General features: G+C 44.1%; 1 protein-coding gene and 1 long non-coding RNA gene across 2 annotated transcripts; one reads left to right on the top strand and one right to left on the bottom strand.

The window, feature by feature from the left end:
• The first annotated feature begins 484 nt into the window (after positions 1-484).
• Positions 485-14,135, top strand: LOC136488132 (uncharacterized). Its single transcript, XR_010767382.1, has 6 exons — positions 485-830; positions 924-961; positions 1,120-1,267; positions 1,530-1,641; positions 1,732-1,854; positions 13,459-14,135. It is a non-coding gene; the product is annotated as an uncharacterized lncRNA (long non-coding RNA).
• LOC136490251 (uncharacterized) lies at positions 6,067-8,475 on the bottom strand. Its single transcript, XM_066486733.1, has 2 exons — positions 7,510-8,475; positions 6,067-7,427 (listed from the first exon to the last, which is right to left on the bottom strand). Exons 1-2 carry the CDS (start codon positions 8,412-8,414, stop codon positions 7,247-7,249), a joined length of 1,086 nt encoding a protein of 361 aa, XP_066342830.1. The 5' UTR covers positions 8,415-8,475; the 3' UTR covers positions 6,067-7,246.
• Positions 14,136-21,594: the final 7,459 nt, after the last annotated feature.

Here is a 21,594-nt window from a genome sequence, read left to right as displayed (position 1 = left end):
CATACGTATGTACTATGGGGTCCACACACGTCAGAGGGCACAGCGATACGAGGCTTCAGCGTGCTACTTTGGCCCTGTTTGGATCCATGGGTTAGAGTTAGTTTGGGTTAGTTGGAGCTCAACTAGCCCTAAAGTAGCCAAACAGGAGAGCTAGAGTGGGTTATTTGCAACTAGCCCACCCTAAAAAACTATCCCCCCAAAGAGGTGATTATTTGGGCTAGTTGGGGCTATTTGAGGTGGGGTCCACTGTTTTTTCTCTACTTTCACCCGCACCAATGATTTGGAAAGCACATTTATTATCATTTTAACCCTTGTATCCAAACATCTCTTAGGCTAGAGTTAGTTCAGGACTAGTTCTGAGCTAGAAACTAACTCTAACCTCTAGCTGTGCTAGAGTATCCGAACAGGGCCTTTATCCTGTCTCTCTTCTCTTCCCCATTTGATTTTTTTATTATTTCCTTTTTGTCTCCTCGTCTGCCTTCGTTCTCCGAAGGGGCGACAGGGCTCCGACGCCGCCTCGCCGGATTCGACTCCTCGTCGGTCGCCTCCAGCTCGTCGGCACGCCGTAGTATCACCTCCAGTTCGCAGCCAAGCCGCATTCATCCCTCTAGCTCACTGCGCCGCAGCATCAGCACACGACGGCGTGCCGACGGTGACCTAGACCAGTCGTTCCGCCGCACCGACGAGCTGAGAGGCAAACGCGACGGAGCGAAGGCGCCGCACCGCCACACAGCTGCTCCGGCCGCACCTGCGCCTGGCCTGAGTCTCCTGATTTTTAATCTCCTGCCTGAATCCTTTTCCCGCTCGCCGAAATCCGCCCACAAGTACAGGTTTGTTCAAAATTCAATTTCTATTTGGCCTGAATCTCCTGGTTTTTAGTCTCCTGGCCTGAATCCTTTTCCCTCTACCTCACCGCCGCACAGTCGCTACGGCCGCAGCAGCGCCTGACCTGAATCTCCTGGTTTGTAATTCTTATTTTATTTTGTTGTACCACTAGTATTTTTGAATTTTCCACATGTCAATGTTAGATCCGGTTCGAGCAAACGCAAAAATTTATGTGCTAGTCTTTGGTTCAAGTTCCGATCTGTGCATTAATATTTGGTACTCCTATTGTGCTAGGTTTTGGTTCAATGGAGCCCTCTGGTGTCGGAGAACATCTCCAGGAGCAGGAAGAATGCACTGGATCTGTGCCTTGGTTTGATGCGTCATCCTCGTGCCTAGCTCTGATGGCGAGTGTTGTTCCACAAGCCGGACGCACCCAACACAGGTTTGAATCTTTGTGAGGACATAATGCAGCTTTCTTTTTTCTGGTATTTTGGTTTTAATTAATTTTCAATTTTACAACATGATTTATTTTATTACTAGTTTGTACCATGCTTACATCTCTAACACTCTGAATAACTTGTTTATTCTTAGTTTTGGCATTGTCTGCCTTCATGGGTAGAACCATGTCTATTTATTTGTTTTCAAAATGTCAAACAAGTTATTCCATCTTTTTCGTTGATCATGCTGTTTGAGTCAATTTGCAGTTCTTTGGCATCTTGGTACAACCACGTCTCTTCTAGCAATCAATATCAGTATTTTTCCCCCATCCACCAATTCTAATGTTGACGACCAGTCATTTTCCATGGATTGCAGTAGGTAATTTTGATTTCTCATTTTTTCACTTATGCCGCTAGTGTTACAGATCAAGTGAATAACTAATTTGTATGGTTAAACAAACTCTTGTAGAAAATATGAAGAGGCACGACCTGCTAATGAATCTGATACTGATCCTGAAAAGCTGCCAATGCAGCACTTCGAGCAACAAATAGCAAGTGGTTACTCTTCAAGCGAGGATGACCAGCGTGAAAGGTTAGTTTTCTAAAAAAGATTGTCCCTTCAATTCTGCTTCATGCGATTCATTAATGCAGTTAATGTTGCCTAAACTAGAGCCTTTTTTAAGTGCGATCCTCCGATACTGAAATATAAAACTTTTGCATATCAATATGTGTCCAGATTTTATTTTGCAAATTGATGTGGGAAAAAATTATTTTAGCTGATCATAGTCTTAGAGCTATGTGGGTCTCATTGTTAGCAGCACTCCATTCCACATTGTTAGCTGATCATAGTCTTGTGTTCAACTCACGTTGTATAAGCAACTTAATGGATCCTAGAATAAAAAGGGAATCAAACCCTCGCTGAAGTGTTTACCAGCTTTGGCGAAGACTACTCCGGCGAACTTTTCATCCTCTTTCCATTGTCTCCAACCTGGCTTGCTTCCACTATACTAATTACATACCAACTCTGGAACAAAGATATATGTATCAGTTGAAGCTCAACGTGTACCTCACTATACTAATTTTCCGGAAAGATCATTAAAGTGAGACGCAACTAGAGCTTAGTACCAACTATACAAAAATTGTACTAAAACAAGAAACAATGTTTTCCTGGTGTGGGAGAGATTGAGCTCTAACTAAAATTCAGTTTGATATTGTCTAGTATTCCACAACTAGCTTAGTACTAACTATACAAAAATTGTCCTAAAATAAGTAACAATGTTTTCCTGGTGTTGGAGAGACAGAGCTCTAATTAAAATTCAGTTTGATATTATCTGTAATTCAGTTTGATATTGTTCAATCCACAACCATGACTGGCGATAGAGAAGGCTTGCACCAATCTGCCCTAGACAACTGGCCAGGCAAGCTAATAGGCAAACGTTCCTTGTGCTAATCTGCCCTACATTAGTTATGCAACTGTTGTTTCAATTTTTTGTTGTTTCTAAACACTAGTACCTGGAGGTTTGTTGATTTTTTTTGTGCTTGTTACTAATGTGTACACTACTTGGCTGCTCATCTGGTTCTCAAATAATTTGTTGGCTGATCATAAAAAAAAAATTCATTGCATCAAAGTTACTTAATACTATGTGATGTAGCTATTTTGACTACAGAAAATGCCATGTAAATTTGAGTTCAAAAAAGTTGCATCTCCCAACACTACGGGATACTGTGTATTTACCGAGTGTGAGTAACACTCGGCAAATAGTGCTACACACTCGGCAAACTCTTTACCGAGTGCCACACTCGGTAAAGTGGACTCGGCAAACAACGACTCGGTGAAGTTATTTTACCGAGTGTCTAATATCGGCGCACTCGGAGCAGAGAGTTACCGAGTGCTACAATGACACTCGGTAAACAATTATGACTTGACGGTCGTCAGCCTCCAAACTGACCGTTAACGGCGACGTTTACCGAGTGTCACTAGCAGCACTCGGTAAATAAATTAGCATTTCGTGATTAAAACAATTCCGCAAATAAATTTTTTGAATAATGTTTACCGAGTGTAGCTCCTAACACTCGGTAAAAGAATAACCATTTTCGTGATTAAAACAATTCCGCAAATAAACTTCAGGAATAATGTTTACCGAGTGTTCCCACTCGGTAAAAAGTAGTCAAATATTTCCGAGTGGGGACGCGGCACTCGGTAAAAAATGGCACACTCGGCAAAATTCACAGAATCAGAACCAATTTGGTTCTGTTCGCTGTTTTACCGAGTGCTACACTCGGTAAAACTGACAGAATCTCTGTTTTACCGAGTGCTACACTCGGTAAAATATGTCCACAGAATTTTTTTTGTTTGTTTCAGTGCATATCCAGTCACAATAAGCAACAAAATCACAGGAAATTATAATAACATGACAGATAGGCAATATATATCACATATATGTCCACAAATGTCACATCCACTCACAATAACCAACATATGTCGACAAGCACCATGCAAAGTCCACAAACACCATCAACATATGTCCAAAGTCCACAAAGTTCAACCAAGTCCACAGTTCAACATACAAACCCATCAAACAAGGTCGGATGGCCTGTCACATGGTCGGAGGCCTGCGGAGAAACGGAGTCAAGTCCAGGTCTTGATCACCCTGCATATCGTTGTTCGATCCAGCTATAGAAGGTCCCTAGAATGAGATTGCACATGTGAGTTATCTGGATCAAAGCAAATTCTAAGGTCTAAGCTATGGTAGGTCAAACTAAGGTATAAGTCGAAGGTAGCTCTATATGACACGAAAGTGAAGAGTGCATCTAAGTGACTCACAGGAGTGCCGTCGCGCGGAGGTGGAGGCACCAACGGTATCATCGGCGGCGGCGGAGGCGGTGGAGGCTGGCCCATGCTCTGAGAAAAACGGGCCATGTACTCGTACCAGTCCTTGTGCGCCTGCTGGAAGGCCTCAAGCTGGGCCTGCACTCGCGCCCTCTCCTGTGCCAACTCGGCCTGGTGCGACAGCTCGAGGGCCTGAAGCTGGCTCTGTGAGGCCTGCTGTGACTCCTGCAGGGCTTCAATCTGGGCCTACAATTATTTATCACATAGTTAGAATGCAAATAAAGAACGAGTAGAAAATGAATGGACAACGAATGCAACAGAACTAACCTGGAGTGCTACCACCTGGGGCTGTGAGCGTGGGCGTATGGCCGGACTCGAACTCGTGCTCCGGGCTCTAATCTGGGCGAGTGTCTGAGTGTTGGCCGTGTCTATGGTGCTGTTGCCCATATAGTACCGCCCGTGTGGCTTACCTGGTCCCAACCTCATGACGATGTCACCCTCGAGGTCAGCGGTGCTCGGATCAAATTCTGACCCATGGATCTCTCTCGCCATCGCCGTGTACTCGCTGAGGCGCCTGTGCACGCTCGGGTTGCTGTATGCCTCGGGCGGGTCCTCCGCGTTGTAGACGAGGTCGGGGTCCTTTGCCTTGCCCTTGTGTGCCAAGGCATATGCCTTGAACGAGGCGCACTCCTGGCCGGGGTGGAACCGCGTCTGCAGGAAGAAGCACAACAATAAGATATTATGCATTCAGAAGTTAGCATAGCAACAACGAAATGAAATCCACGTACATATCTGGCTGCATATTCCTTGAGGGTAGTGGGGCCTTGTTTGTGCGAGGAACCCTGCATCATCGCACGGCAACGTGAGCGTACGGCGTGATATTGCTCGTACTCCTCACTCAACCACTTGTCCACAATGGCCTCCCAGCAGTTGTCCATCCCCGCACACCAAGCAGGAGGCACCTGCACGTACACGAGCACATGACAAATCATAAATCAATTTCAGTGCAATTAATCGCAGACGATGTAATCTCATGTTTACCGTCAAGTATTGCTCCTTAGTCAGGGGCAGGTGCACTGCCTGCGCTCTGGTGACTCTGTGTCCTCTGCGGGCATGGTAAATTCTTCTGCACAGGAGCTTTGTCTCGTAGAAGAGGTCCTGCACTCGGTGAACACAGACTCTGTTCACCACGTCATCCGCGTCCTCCCTACGTACTCCCTCCGCCAAGGTGTAGTAATCCTACAAGCAAATACAGTCAGTAATATACAATTAATGTGATGTTATTATCAGCATAGTGCGATGAACACGTACCCACAGCTCTTTCATCACCCGGTCGGCCTTGCTGTTATAACACCTGCCAGCTCGATCAGTCTGATCGCTGGCGGCGTGCCAGTGGGACCACTTCATGGCGGGCTGCACAACACCATCGATCCTCACCATCCCGGGGTAGTTTGCCCTGCACAGAAGACCCAGGATCCCGTTTACTCGGCGAGAGTGACTCCCTGGGATCACCATTTCCCAATCCCTGCACAAAGTTATTGAGATTGAATATTAGTTTCTGTTATAACTTAAAAACCTGTGAAGTAGTGTTAACATGCAAAAATTACTTACTTAGTTCCGGAGGGTCGAATCACTAGCCGTCTCTGTATGGGTAAGTCTGGGAGGCGCGACGACCCTCGCAGCCAAACCGTAGGCACCCCATTTTCCTCTGCCAGCAAGTCGGCATCCTCCTCGCGCTCAGCCCGCTCGGCCTCATCCTCCCTCCGTGCCTCCTCCACCGCCTCCGCTATCTCCTCCCTGGTCTCCTCCTCCTCCTCATCCTCCTCCGTGGCCGCTACGAACTCGTCGTCGTCGTCCTATGGAGGAGGTGTCGGCTCTCGACGCCCTCGTCGTCGCCGTCCTCCTCCTCCACCCTAGGCTCCTCCTCCACCCTGGGCTCCACCTCCACCCTGGGCTCCACCTCCCTAGGCACGCCCTCGTCGTCGTCCTCCTCCTCCTCCCTGGGCACGCCCTCCACCCTCAGTCTGTGCACGCCCTCCTCCTCCACCCTGGCTGGACCCCTCGCCACCAGCCAGTAAGGTCATAACCGACCTAATCTTCCTGATTCCACCGCCCACCATCAATCACCTGCAACAAAAGGAATAAACTATCAGTACGCATATACAAAAGTAAATGTATCATACATGTATAAAAGAGATGCAAAATAAGTAAATGTATCATACATGTATAAAAGAGATGCAAAATAAGTAAATGTATCATACATGTATAAAAGAGATGCAAAATAAGTAAATGTATCATACATGTATAAAATTGCCATAAGTACTACAGATCTTACATGTACTAGAAATAATCATCAAGATCATCGATAGGTGGGCCAAAAATCTCATCATCGCTATTGTCGACGTAATTATGATCGTCTCTCAAAGTCTCATCACTAGCGACACTGCCTGAATGGTGTTGCTCAAGTAATAACAAGTCCTTCGCGTTGTGAACCTCCTCTCCATCATCCCCGTCAACAATGACCGTATCATTGTCTACTTCCATTGCGAGATCTACATCTAAGACAATCTCAAAACTCCCTTCTAATCCTTCTTCTTGAAAGAACTCTCCGTCATATGTGTTTGCATCGATGTTATAATCATCATCGTTTGGGACGGGTACTTTACCATGCGGCGATACCTTGTACACAACATCATACGCCTTAAGACGGTCTTTGGTTTGGCACGGGTATGAGAGATAATAAACTTGCGTGGCCTGTTGGGCCACAATGTACACGTCGTCTCCTAGCAAGACGGATGACTTTAGAACTTCGACTAACCCAAGCTCAGGGGTCTTTATCACTTCTTTGGGATCAAACCAATGGCATTTGAATATGACAGGACGAAGAGGTACACAACCAGGAAACTTGAGTTTGTATATTTCTTCAATTATTCCATAGTAGTCCAACCCATCTGTGCCTGGCGTGAAAACACCGGTATTTGTGGTTCTTCGATTCGGCCGACTCTGCTCGTGCCGAGTTGTGTGAAAGCGATATCCATTGACATCGTACACAGAGAATGACTTGACCCTAAATTCAAATCCATTGGCAACTTGCCTCAACTCGGCACTCATAGACACGTCAGTTTTGGCCTGCTAGTTCAAGTAGGATGATTCGTTATATATTTGTCGAGTTGAGAGTTAAGTACAAACAACAAATGAAATTGAACAGTACCTCCTCCTTGAACCAACAAATAAAAGTGGGATTTCGTTCTCCCGCGCCATGTCTTAGAAGGGTTTCAACTTCCGCTTCGGTGGGTTCCCTCCGTGATGGACGATGGTAGAGGAGAACAAATTTGCTGTAACGGCCGTTAACAAGAGGGTTGGATGGGTGCATGCGAAATATTGACAAGAAAAGAAACAAGTTTGTGTAAAACTTACGCAATGTACGGGCCAACCTCTTCAAGGTTCCGCAACACATACAGCTGGATAGAGCGCCACTCTTCTAGGCTCAACATCTTCAAGGTAGGTTCACTTGCACTTCCGAGTTGCCCTCGGAAAAGGCTGAGGGTCGACTGATTGTCGGCAGCATTGTAACGAGGGGGTGGATTATGCACGTTAGGAAGGTTGTCGGCATAGTATCTTGTTGTGAAGTATGACACCTCCTCCACAATGGATGCCTCTGCACAGGAAGCTTCAATTTTGCATTTATTTTTGCATTTTGTTCTAAGAACCTTTAGGCATCGCTCAATTGGATAGCACCAACGGGCATGCACAGGGCCCCCCATTTTTGCCTCATATGGTAGGTGCAAGAGCAAATGTTGCATCGGATTGAAGAAGCCGGGGGGAAAGATCTTCTCCAACTTGCAGAGCAACACCGGGGCCATTCTTTCCATTTCTTCAATCTCGGTCCGAGATATCTCCTTAGCACATAGCTTGCGGAAGAACATGCTCAACTCTGCCATCACTCGCCAGATGTGATCAGGGAAATAGCCACGAACCATCACCGGAAGAAGGCGCTCAATCCATATGTGGTAATCATGACTCTTGAGCCCTGTGATTCGCATGGTACTTAAGTTCACACCCCTCCTCCAATTCGCTGCATACCCGTCAGGGAACATCAACGATTGGAACCATTGAAGAACTTCTTTCTTTTGGGCCCTCGTTAGGACGAAGTCGGCCTTAGGCTTCTTCCATGACTTCCCGCGTAAGGGAGGCAACATGTTTAGCTTTGGTCTATCGCACAGCGTTGCTTGATCCAATCTAGCCTTGACATTGTCCTTTGACTTTTCCCAGTCCATGATTGTGTGAAGGACCGCCTCGGCGAAATTCTTTTCAGTGTGCATTACATCAATGTTATGTGGAAGAAGGAGGTCCTTAAAGTAAGGAAGCTTCCACAAGCACGACTTGTGTGTCCAGGCATGCTCTTTTCCGTATCCCACGAAGCCCCCCTTTTCATTGTCGACCACAAGACCATCTAACATCTCAAGAACCTGGGCACCTGTCATCATTTCTGGTGCAGAGTCTTCCACTGTGACACCTTTTCGAAAGTTCTTCTTGTCTCTCCTGAATGGGTGGTCAAGAGGGAGGAATTGTCGATGTTTGTCAAACGAAGAAAACTTGCCCCCCTTCTCCAACCGAAAGAACTCCACAGCTGACTTGCATATCGGGCATGGCATCTTCGTGTGAACACACCAGCCACAAAATAACCCATAAGCCAGGAAGTCATGCATGGAATAATGGTACCAAATATGCATTCTGAAGTTTGTCTTTGTGAATCGGTCGTATGTCACTACCCCTTCGTCCCATGCACGGACCAAATCGTCTATCAAAGGCTCCATGTACACACTCATATTAGCCCCCGGGTGTCCTAGAATTATAAGTGACAAGAAAATATTTTGCCGTTGAAAGGCGACGCCAGGTGGGAGGTTGAGAGGGATGACGAATACGGGCCAACATGTGTATGGTGAAGAACCCATTCCATAAGGATTGAACCCATCAGTTGCCAGTGCAATGCGTACATTACGAGCCTCGTCAGCTTTGTCGGTATGCTTCCGATCGAAGCTTTTCCATGATTCACCATCGGACGGATGTATCATCTTGTCAGTGTATCGGCGTCCAGTTTTGTGCCACGTCATCTGTTTTGCGGATTCCTCGCTCATGAAAAGCCGTTGGATCCTCGGTATGAAAGGAAGGTACCTCAGGATCTTTGCGCCGACTTTTGTTTGCGTCTTCCGACCATCACCAGATTCTAACTCAATGTACCTAGATGCCTTACACTTCGGACAGTACTTATCGTCAGCATGTTCTCCCCTGAATAAGATGCATCCGTTCGGACAAGCATGTATCTGCTCGTACGACATCTTGAGTGCACGAAGGATTTTATTTGACTCATACGTGTTCTTTGGCAGAACGTGATCATCCGGAAGTAGGGTGCCAACTACTGTCAATAGTTGATCGAAGGATTCTCTACTCCAGCTAAACTGGGACTTCACAGCCATTAGACGTGCAATGGCATCCAGTTTAGAAACATTGGTGCGCCCTGTGAAGGGGTTGTTGTGCCGCATCCAACATGGCGTAAAACGCCTTTGCAGTTTGCTCTGGCTCCTGCTCTGCACTTCCTTCATCGAAAGCCATGTCATGGTCATTTAACATTTCTGCCACCCCGGCTTCAGAATCAAACTCCTCGATCCGTTGTCTCACGACCTCTTCTCTCGCACGATGGCGTTCACCATGCATGGTCCACCGGGTATAGTTCTCTACAAATCCATTGTTGACAAGATCTTTAGTCATCTCCTCATATGTTTTCATTGCCTTGTTCTTACACTTCCTACAGGGACAGCCAGGCATGTCGCCGTCCGTTTGCAAATGCCTTCGTCATGAAATCATTGGCCTTCTCAATCCATTCATTTGTGTATTGACCCCTCTTCTGATAGCCCGTGTACATCCACTGACGGTCATCCATCCTAACATATAGACGATATTGCAGTTTAGAGCAATAGAGTAGTAGTGCTAGAGAAAAACCATATGAGATGATAAAGAGACATTCATGTTCTTGGTCGATTCACATAGAAGATGTTTGCTAGATTGGATGATGAGATTTTACCTAAGGTTGAAAGGCCGCTATGTCACTTGTAGATGGAGGAATACATGGAACCAATTTTTTTGTAGCCACAAACATCACTAGCAAGATTTATCGAAGATTGAGGTAGAGCATCAGCAGGTTTTGTAGCGTGTCTCAACCATATACCCAAGCACCGGCGCGCGCCTAGCAGCACAACCATGTGGCTAGCACACAAAGGGGCGCTAGGTTCTGTCGCAACACTATAGGTCACATGGCATGACACTACCACAAACAAATCACCGATGACAAGCCCTAGTTACTAATGAATAGATTGTTCAAAGATTTTGGACAACAAGAGTGATATATTTAGCAAGTGGAATACATGTTGATGAGATAGGTACATACTTGTTGATAGCATGAGAAACTTGGACCGGATCATGTGGAAAAAAATTAACAAAAGATTGGATAATTTCCATATATTTTGGACAGAAAGGCAACCAATATATAAACATGTATGCTTATGAAAATTATTATCGGTGTCGCAGCACTAAAGGGTAAAAACTGCCGCTTCTCCTTTGAGGAGATCGATCAGAAGACTGAAGAGACGATCGCAGAGATCACGGCGAGCGCGACGCTGCCGCGGATCCCAGCCTGAAGCTGGAAGCCGCTGCCGGCGGTGCTGTCGCTCGCCGGGTTAGCTGATGGCGTGACTGTAGGAGAAGAGTGACGACGGTTATGTATGTCATGAACACATACAGCAGAAGCAAAGGCCTCTCACAACGACTAAAGCACTACAGAGAATTGCAGTGGGAAAAAAGAAGAAGGATCGGAATGACTGTTTATCCTCCCAGCCCAATTATCCAACCACGCTGAAAGGGAACTCACAGTCCGTGTGTCCTATTCACTTTCAGAAGAAAAAAACGACAAACCGCCGGACTCGCTACATCCCCTATCTGACATGAATTCCACACGGGCGCGACGAGCACGCAAGCAATCCCCAAAGGTCCGTGGACGCCGAGCGCTCAGTCCGAGCAGCAGAAACGGCGGCCAGTGCAGGCAACGGGGGCCGTCCCCCATGGATGCATCCATTTCCATTCCATCGCATCACGGCGCCACCAGACGGAGGGGAGAGGTGGGCAACAGGGCAGGTACCTGGCGTCGACGGGAGCAGGCAGGGGTCCCTTGTCGCCACCGGTGCGGCGGGAGCACGTACGGAAGGGGAGGCCGCGGTCAGGGGAGGGGAGAGAGTGCTCACCGTCGCCGCTGCTGCTGGGGCCCACCCCACCCCACCTCGCGGGAATGGGAGCGAAGGAGGGAGCACGGGGCGGCGTCGGCGGAGGGGATCGTCGTCCGGTGCCGCTGTCTCTCTCTCCGTCTCTCTCTCTCTCTCTCCGTCTCTCCGGTGGCGGCGACTATGGGGGACCGCCCGGTGGCGGCGGTGGTGGAGGGGAGGAGGTGGCCGCGGCGGTGGGGAGGCGCCGGCGACAGCGGGGAGGCGCTGGCGACGGCGTGGAGGGGAGGAGGCGGCCGCGGCGGTCGGGAGGCGCCGGCGACGACAGGGAGGCGCCGGCGACGACGTGGAGCGCGCGGGCGCGTGGAGGCGCAGGCGCAAGTGCGGGGGACGGCGGGGAGGCGCCGGCGCGAGGGACGGCGGCGGTGCGGCGGGGATGCACGAGCGTGTGCGGTGTGTGTGTGTGTCTGTGCACGATTTGAGGGAGAAACGGCTAAGTGTTGAATGCTTCTGTTTACCGAGTGCCTAGATGTACGGCACTCGGTAAACTCAAGCACCGCAGCCCAATGACATGTGGGCCTGGTACATGTTTACCGAGTGCCCAGATCTACGGCACTCGGTAAACAGAAGCATGGCAGCCCACTGTGGCAGACAGGTGGGCCGTGGCTAACCTTTACCGAGTGTTTGAGGTCACACTCGGTAAAAGTATCCATTATTTCATGCAAAACAAAAAAGAAAAAATGCCAATTTAATCCTAAAATTCACCAAACTTTCACATGAACTATTTCATGTCATCTATTTACTATCTAAAAAATTCCAAGTTCAAATCATAATGTTGAATTTCACTCTTAATAGAAATCCTACTCGTCATTGTGAATGTTTAGCGTCTCTTTGGGAGATATACCGGTTCGGCAGCGACGAATGTAAAAATACTTCCGAAACGTTATGAAAATTTTTCTATAACATAGATGTATGCTTCAATGTTAATTCTTCCAATCTCGTGATTTATCGAGTTCGATTTTAATTATTACAATTAAATTTACACGATATGTACCTAATTTTCATAAAGAATGAAAATTTTGTGAAATATAGTAAATAAATTGAAATAAACACCATATTTTGGAATGGAGTACTAAATATCATATGTGGATAGAGGAAAAAGAATGAAGGGAAAAACAAGAAATTTGGTTGAATTTTGCCGAGTGTTGCGCCAATACACTCGGTAAAAGATAGTGTTTACCGAGTGTTGTGCACTTACACTCGGTAAAACTTTATTATTACCGAGTGCAAATACTTCTACCGAGTGTGACACTCGGTAAACATTTTTGGTCTTTTTTATTTGCTATGAGTGCTTGATGGGCGGAGCTGTTGTTACCGTGATGTTTGCCGAGTGTATGCTCATAACACTCGGTAAACATGTCATGCCGTGATGCCGTTTGGCGCACGGTTGCTATCCTAGGTGACGTGGCACCTCAATACCGAGTGGCTGTTTTTACTGAGTGCGCCCCTTCGGTAAATTTGTAGTTTTACCGAGTGTCTGAAGTTACCGAGTGTGCTGACTCGGTAAAGCGGTCGACTACCGGGTGTTTATGTTTTCCGAGTGTTGGCACTCGGTAAGTACTGTTTTCCGAGTGCCCCGACTTTTGACACTCGGTAATTGTCGGGGCACTCGGTAACTACACAGTCTCTGGTAGTGCAAAGTTGCAGGTGGTTGGAGTGAAACTAGATTTATAAATTGTAAAAGAAAATAATGTAGATAATGTACCTAAGATGTAAAAGAAAACATTTTGTAACTTTTTAGTGAAGTGCTGCACTAATGTACCTAAGATGTAATTGTTATGTTGGATTGAAGTTTTTTTACCTAAGATGTAATTGTTATGTTGGATTGAAGTTTTTTTTCATAATGGTATCTATTTTTATTCATTGCATGGTTGGGCATTGCTTCATCTTCTTCAGGCTGCAGGTAGAGTATGACTGTATGAGATATGAAATTATGAGCACTTTTGTTCAGTTCTTCACATATATTTTTTCATACTTCGATGAAGAGAAGTTCACTACAAATTTTCTCCTTTGTTTGTCGTTTGAATTTTTGCAGCAGGCTGCTCGATTTTGGACCTTTTGGTATCCGGTGGATCAAGAAGTGAAGAGAAGTTCGCTCCAAATATGTGGACTGCTGAATTTTGGACCTTTTGGTACCCTGGTGGATAAAGAAGTGAAGAGAAGTTCACTCCAAATCTGTGGACTGCTGGATTTTGGACCTTTTGGTACCCCGGTGGATCAAGAAGTGGCCGTGCATTTCTACTTCTATGGCATTTCTTCTTTGGTATATTCATCTATGTTCTTGCTATCACCACAAGTGTGACCGAACTCTTGGAGAAACCAATCTTTATAAGTGATTGAGCACTTCTGAACAGAAGCCATTTTTATGAACTCCAAGGGAATGTTGTTGGCTATGTTGAGCGCCCTTGCTGCCCTTGTTATTGTCATGCTACGTAGTCTAAACCCGGCACCCGGCAAGATCGACACATAATGAGGTTCTTATGAGTGAGGAAGTGACTACATATACCCAGAATTGTATACCACTCCATTCCAGTTATTGTGGTAAATTTGCTCTTCTTGAGTGAGGAAGTTATTACATGTACCCGGAATTGTATACCACTCCATTCCACTTATAGTAGTAAATGTGTGGATGAGGCTGACAAAAAAATTACAGCCAGGAATTTCTTGTGGGACAAGACTCCCAATATAATATGTTTTTATACATGGAACATGTCTCGGAGGCACTGATGTACATGTATTTAGGGCCTCTTTAGACAGGGACTGTCTAAGATTAAATTCATATAGCGCTGCTCCATAAGCAACCAGAGTAAAGTTCAGGTAAAGAAAAATCAATATATAGCGATGTGCAATGCTTTGATCAATCAAGACAAATGCAAAAGGCTGACCATATGGTGATATCCTTGGTGTCGATAACTGGGAAGTTTAGTACATCATGATGTTGACGATGGAGTTTGCAAGCGATGGATTCGCTATAGAATGCAAATCATTGATACTCACAGCATTAAAGCTAGTTAGTAGCAACTATGAACAATGTCGATTCCTTAGCAGCAACTATGAACAATGTCGATTCCTTAGCAGCAACTATGAACAATGTCGATTCCATATTGGCGAAGTTGACTTCATTAGAGTCCATCTTTACTTAGTGCTCAGTAGAGAGCGTCACTACTATAGAATGGACTTGTTGTCCCGGGCGGTAACGACCTTTAGTCCCGGTTACCGCGCCGGGACAATGATCCCGGGACTAAAGGTGGAACCTTCCGTCCCGGGTCATCGAGCCGGGACTAAAGAGGGACCTTTAGTCCCGGTTGGTGTTACTAACCGGGACTAAAGGCCCTCCAGCCGAGCAAACCTGGCGCACCCTTTAATCCCGGTTGGTAACCCCAACCGGGACTAAAGGTTCACTCTTTACTCCCGGTTGGTAACCCCAACCGGGACTAAAGGTTTCTTTTCTTTTTCTTTTTTTTGTTTAATTTATTTTTAGTTCAGTTACACATATTTGTTTAATATATAATATGTTTTTATGTATGTATCCTACGCTGCTAATATAAATACACGCACGCATATAATTACATCTAATTCTCATCTCGAGCATTATTATATTCGAATAAAGTATGAAACTATATATATTATAGATATATATGTATATATACAACACTTTCATAATCTTGTTCTCGAAAATAACGATATCAATAAACATTTAATTTACATCATTAGTTCCTTAGATCAAAGTAGAACTCGCCGTTGGGATTTAGCACTTTTTCTAGAAGATATCCTGCTATTGACTCTTGAACTGCTTTCAGATGGTCTTTTTGCATGACCCTTCGTTTCAACCATTCAGTCTTACATTTGAAATAAAAGGAAAAGTATTAATACATACATATATATATATATATTCATTTAAAATAAATAAAAAATTGATATATACGTACTCTGAGGACATCTTAGGAGTTCTTCTTATGTATGCAGTGATAAATTCACAAACGTAGTATCCACACAAGTTATTACCTGGTTCCTGCCGCAAACACCACTGTACGAGAAGAAGATTATTCTCATCATCTCACACGTAAATTGAAGTACGATATAGTAATTAAACACGTGGGGAAGTATATATAGTACTACTTACTGGTATTTCAACTACATTAAGTGGTGCCTTGCAATCCTTGCGGTGTTGCCGAATAAACTCTTTCCAAACCCTGTGCGACCAATAATGTACGATCGTTAATAAATTATGGCAAAGTCTATTCAATAATAGTTGTGCGCGAGAGATCGAAATTACCCCTGGATAATGTCTATCATATCTTGGTATTGTGCTCGCTCTTTTCTCAATGAGTCCAAGATTACTAACTGACTTGAGTTTAACTCAATGACAATGAGTATCCTAGTGAAACCTGCATTGGTTTATACACACACGTACATGCATATAAGTTGTATTGATATTACATAAAATGTGTAGACTACATTATTATTAACACTTACTCAAAGTTGTACGGGAAAAGTATTGTTGTCTTGTCGTGCTGCTTCACGAAGAACTTCATGATATTCGTCTGTGCTTCAGATACCCATTGGTCCTTGACAATAATATCGGTTTTGAATACGATATAAGGATCAATGAAGCCAACACTGGTGTCTTGTATTCTTTGGAGCTCTGACATCTGGAATCTGTATATAAATATAAGTTACATGTGAGGATAATTATATACACGTACGCATGGAAGTGAGTTTATTAAATAAAAGTAAGAATCACTTACAAACAAAAGGAGCTAATGATTGATTTGTCCAGAGCGTTCAAGTAGAATAGTTGATGCAATTCTTCGAAACTAATATGTAAGATGTCATCGCCACGGAAGTAATGATGGTCTCTAAATCTGACAAAGATCCACTGCTCACCCCTGCCACATGCCTGCATGTACCACTTGTTGAGCAAGTACATTTGCGTACCCAATTCATTCAGAGCCGCAGGGTTGTATAGACTTTTGCCAGTATTTATAAGTCTTCTAGGTATCAACTTCCAGGTTCTGGATTGGAGCTTTGCCCGTTAATTGATCCAAGGTTAAACCAGTATCTTTAAAAAAGCATTAAGGGCTTGAACCGACACTTCTCCAGAGTTGTCTGGTCGATAGACTTCTATGTTGGAACCATATTCATTAGCAACAACAAGATTTTGCATTGGTTGCTTCTGTTGTCCGAGCTGTGGGACATCCTTCCCTGATGCTCTTTTCCTTTTCTTATCTGCATCATGTGACTTCACGAGGGAGCGGTCATAGTCTGATAGTGGCGAAGGCTTACGAAGTTCAATCATCTTTTTCTTGTGAGCATCGACCTTCTGCCTCAGCACATCTCGTGGTATGTAAAAGTACGGCTTCTCCTTAAGCTTCGCTTGACTCTTGTTTTTGATATCTATAAAAAAATCTTTCACTTTTTTGTCTTCTTCAGCTGCTATTTGCTCATCAGTCTTTTCAGGAAGTATTTCTTGAGAAATAACTCTTTTTCTCGGGGTCTTCTTTGCCGCCGGGACCTTAGACATCTTTGTAGTGCGTCGTTGTGGAGGGGGTGGGGGCGGTGTTGGAGACCGGCGTGGAGGCGATGAGGCCAGTGTTGGTGGAGACCGGCGTGGAGGCGTTGGAGATCGTTGTGGAGGCGGTGGGGCCGGTGTAGGAGTTGGAGATCGTTGTGGAGGCGATGGGGCCGGTGTAGGAGTTGGCGATCGCCGTGGGGATGAAGTCGTCTCGCCCCCCGCGACGCTGTGATGAAGATGGGGAATGAATGATTAGGCTAGGCTGGGGGGAGACCCTGCTACAAAAACAAGTTGTGTGTCAATTATTTTTGAAGCCAATATAAAATTAATGGAAAATAATATTTCATTCACTTTCATTCATACCTAGGGTGAGGTAGGGGAAGCGGTGGCGCCCCAGGAATGATGATGAAGCGTTTGCGCCATTGAATAAATGTCTTCTCTGCTTCTCCTAGTGTCTTCTCCCCATCACCGCCTTCAATGTCAAGAGGAACATTGCTGTAACCTTTGAGCACTCTATCGACCGAGACTGCTAGCATATCCAGGTTGAATAACTGACCCATGGATTCTTGGTGTCTTCGTTCGGTCTATTGGAGATACAACCCCGACAGCCACCATGATTGATGCATTATTACCATCTGGAATATGCAGCTCACATGTTGTTAGAGGCTCGGTAATGTCATCAACAGGGAAGCGCAACCCAGCGTCGTCTTGAATAACTGGCAGCTTCGTAGAAGCACAACTGCTTTTCATCTGACCAACGGGGCTAATGGTGACTCCCGACGTTGATTGCGATTGCATTTGACTCATTGCTAGCTGCACTTGCCTCTTGATCTCCTCCTGCATTCTTGCCTCAAGAGATTTTTCTCATTCACGTGATTCAAGCAATGCTTGTCGTGACTCATCAACAAATTGCTCCAATGCACGAATTCATTCTGCCTCCTCATCCTTCTTTCTCTGGCGGCTTCTGTAGGTATCCTTGTCTGTTGGGAATGCGTGTAGCCACGGAACTGCCCCATAGCCTCTTGTTCGACCACCGTGTTTGGGATTCTCTAGGGCATATGTCAATTCATCCTTCTCTCTGTTGGGCTTGAAAACACCACTATCAGCTTCTTCCCTAGCACGAGCTAGTCTCTGTGTTGCTCTCTCAATTTTTTGGCCAAAAATTAGCTTGCCAGTGTCTGGGTCTAGGCTTTCCCCCATGAGCGTAGAACCAATTCTTCGCGCGTTGAGGCCAGTTCTTCTCTATTGTTTCAGGTATGATTCCCTTGGCAGTAATCTCTGCTTCTAGGTTCTGCCACTTGGGAATAGCACTCCTATAACCACCTGATCCCATGCGATGATGGTATTGCTTCTGTCGGGCATTCTGCTGATTCCTCATCACACATTCCTCACTGTCTTGAGATGTCTTGTATTCTACAAAGGCATCCCAATGGGACTCCAACTTGACAAACACCTTAGCATTGAAATCCGGCATAGCATTCTTCAAGATAAACTTTTTATACAATGTCTTCTTCCAACTCTGGAACAATGTTGCCATCTTCTTCATTATCTAATCCCTCACTAGCTCCTTCAAAGCATCATCTGCTTGTAATGTGAAATGCTGAGTGATATCTTTTCAAGCTAGGTTCTTGTCACGATCAGATACAAAACTAACATTAGGAGCGGATATCTTCTGCTTCCATTCACGAGCACTAACTGGGACCCTATCCCTTATAATGAACCCACATTGATTGACATATGTCTGAGCATGTAGTCCCAATGGTTTGCCGGTGTCGGTGTCGAATTCTGATATTATGAAACGGCCCTCTAATGGCTTTTTTGGCCCTCGGACTTTCCTACTTTTGTTGGTGGTTGATGTAGATCCAGAGATCGGCTACATGAGTAGAAACACAACGATTAACAACAAATATATGTACGCATGCATCTATAAGAGATGATAGATAATCGAATATATACCTCGCCAGTATTTTCTTGCGTGACAATTTGTTGATCTTCAACCACCGGCATATTCAGTATATCCTCATAATCAGCAAAGTACTGACTCGTGTCATCTATATCCACATTGGTGCCGGCGTTGATAATATCTGCCATTATGTCATCACTCAAGTTATCATCCGGAGCAGCCATTTGTATCTTCAAGATAACACATAGATAGAATTAATATGGTACATAATATAAGTACATGTGATAACACATATAGAATTACTAAATCCAATTAAATATAATAACACATAATATTTCATAAGGATAAACAATAATAAGGTATAGGCTTTGGAATCAAATCAAAAACACTTTCGATCCAAAAACATGGAAATAAGTACATGTATATATATACACATAGAATGATACAATATATTTTTCTCTCTCTCAACACATAGAAATAAGTGCATATGTCTATATCTCTAGATATGCATGTGATAACACACATAGAATGTCTCTCTAGATACAATTTTCTCTCTCTCTCAACACATGAAAATAAGTACATGTATATATACATATAGAAATAATTAAGTACATATGTATACATATAGAATCTCTCTCTAGATATATATATAGAGAGATAGAATATATAATTACTAAATCCAATTAAATAAATATAACATGAAATTAGATAAACTAGTAATAGATAATACATTTTAATCTAACATATATAAAAAACTATAATAAAAAACTATCTAAAAAAACTATCTAAATAAAGTACTAATTAAATTTTAATACATTTAAATCTAACATATATCAAAAACTATCTAAAAAACTAACTAAAAACTAACAATAAACTACTAATTAAATTTTAATACATTTTAATCTAACATATATATCAAAAACTATCTAACATTTTAATACTGGCGAGGGCAGCTAACATTAAACTACTAATTAAATCTAACATTTTAATCTAACATATATATGGCCGAGAGCAGCTAGCTAGCTAGCAGGCTGGGGCGGCGGATGGCGTAGGCCGGGCAGGGCGTGCTGGTCGGCCACGGGGCCGAGCTGAGCACCTCGCGCGAGGACGACGTACGGCGGAGACGGCGGGGCTCGACGACGAGGCCGGGCGGGAAGCGGTCGGCGACGGAGGGCTCGTATGGGGCGGCGGAGACGGGATGCGGCGGAGAGACGACGCGCGATGCGGGCTGGGCGGATGGCATGGCCGGGCGGGGGTAGAAGACGACGGCGGCGCGGCAGAGACGAGCTCGACGTAGGGCCGGGCGGGGCTGGGCGACGGAGGCGAGATCGAAGATGGCGGTGGCGGCGGCGATGATCGACGTGTAGATCGAAAAGTAGAAGATGAAACCGTTCAATATATATAGGCCGGGACCCTTTAGTCCCGGCTGGTAACACCAGCTAGGACTAAAGGACATTTAGTCCCGGCTGGTAAGACTAACCGGGACTAAAGGTCCAACCCTTTAGTCCCGGATCGACTTATAAGCCGGGACTAAAGGCTTTTTAGTCCCGGTTGGTGTTACCAGCCGGGACTAAAAGTATTTTTGGCGGGCACCGAAATTGCCGCCCACCCTTTAGTCCCGGTTCTTGGCCTAGGCTGGGACTGAAGGCCTGAAAATTTTGGCAACCCGCCAGCGTAATTAGAAAGGCCTGGGATTTTGATTTTGTTTAATACTAGGTTAATCAATTAATTCCATACCAACTTCAATACTTTGCAATATTTATTTTAAAAAATACTATTGATTAACTCATTATTTATTGTAAATAGGAAAATTTTGTAACCTAAAGTTTTTAATTTCTTTTATGAATATAGAATATAAATGTTACTAATACTAAGTATTTTGTTAATGCAAAAATATATTTGTAACTTAAAATTAATAAAACTAATATTATTTGATAGGAAATTTATTATCACATTATTGTAACGTCAATGTTTCAATTTTTTCTCGGTTTTTGACCAAAATTGACAGGAAATTTTTGTTGAACCTATAAAAATAAAGAAAATGTAGTATTTTTTTTGTTCTACAACTTTTTTCAAATGAAAAATGGCCTATATAAGGATTGTAGATATTGATGAGATGAACAAACTTGGTATTCAAAACTTTTCAATTTGAGACAATCTAGGGTTCCGAAAACTAGTTTGTAGACGTCGAAATTTAAAAATCACAAATTTGAACCGTCCAAACTTTCTCAAATGGAAAGTTGACCAAAACAAAAATTGTAGATCTTTTTGAGTTTAACAAACTTGGTATTCAAAACTTTTCAATTTGAAGTCATTTAGAGTTCATAATACTAGAGTCAAAGTGTTGTTTTTTCATTTGACCAAATTTGACTTGGTCAAACTTGCTCAAATGAGACACTAAATGACCTTAGATGAAAAAACTCTGAATACCAAGTTTGATCATCTCAGCAAGATCTACAATTGTTACATAGCTCATTTTCCCATTTGAGAAATTTTTATCAAACACTAGTCACAACTTCTTGAATCTCATATAGACTTTCTAAAACTATGTCCCACACTTGTGAAATTTGAACTATATTTTGTTCAAGCTTTCTCAAATGAAAAAATGGCCTATATAAGGATTGTATATATTGATGAGATGAACAAACTTGGTATTCAAAACTTTTCAATGTGAGACAATCTAGGGTTCCGAAAACTAGTTTGTAGGTGTCGAAATTTAAAAATCACAAATTTGAATCATTCAAACTTTCTCA

This window comes from Miscanthus floridulus, chromosome 10 (assembly GCF_019320115.1).
Source record: "Miscanthus floridulus cultivar M001 chromosome 10, ASM1932011v1, whole genome shotgun sequence".
Taxonomy (NCBI): Eukaryota; Viridiplantae; Streptophyta; class Magnoliopsida; order Poales; family Poaceae; genus Miscanthus; species Miscanthus floridulus.
The sequence above is the reverse complement of the archived record's forward strand: the minus strand, read 5'-3'. Positions and strand labels throughout refer to the sequence as shown.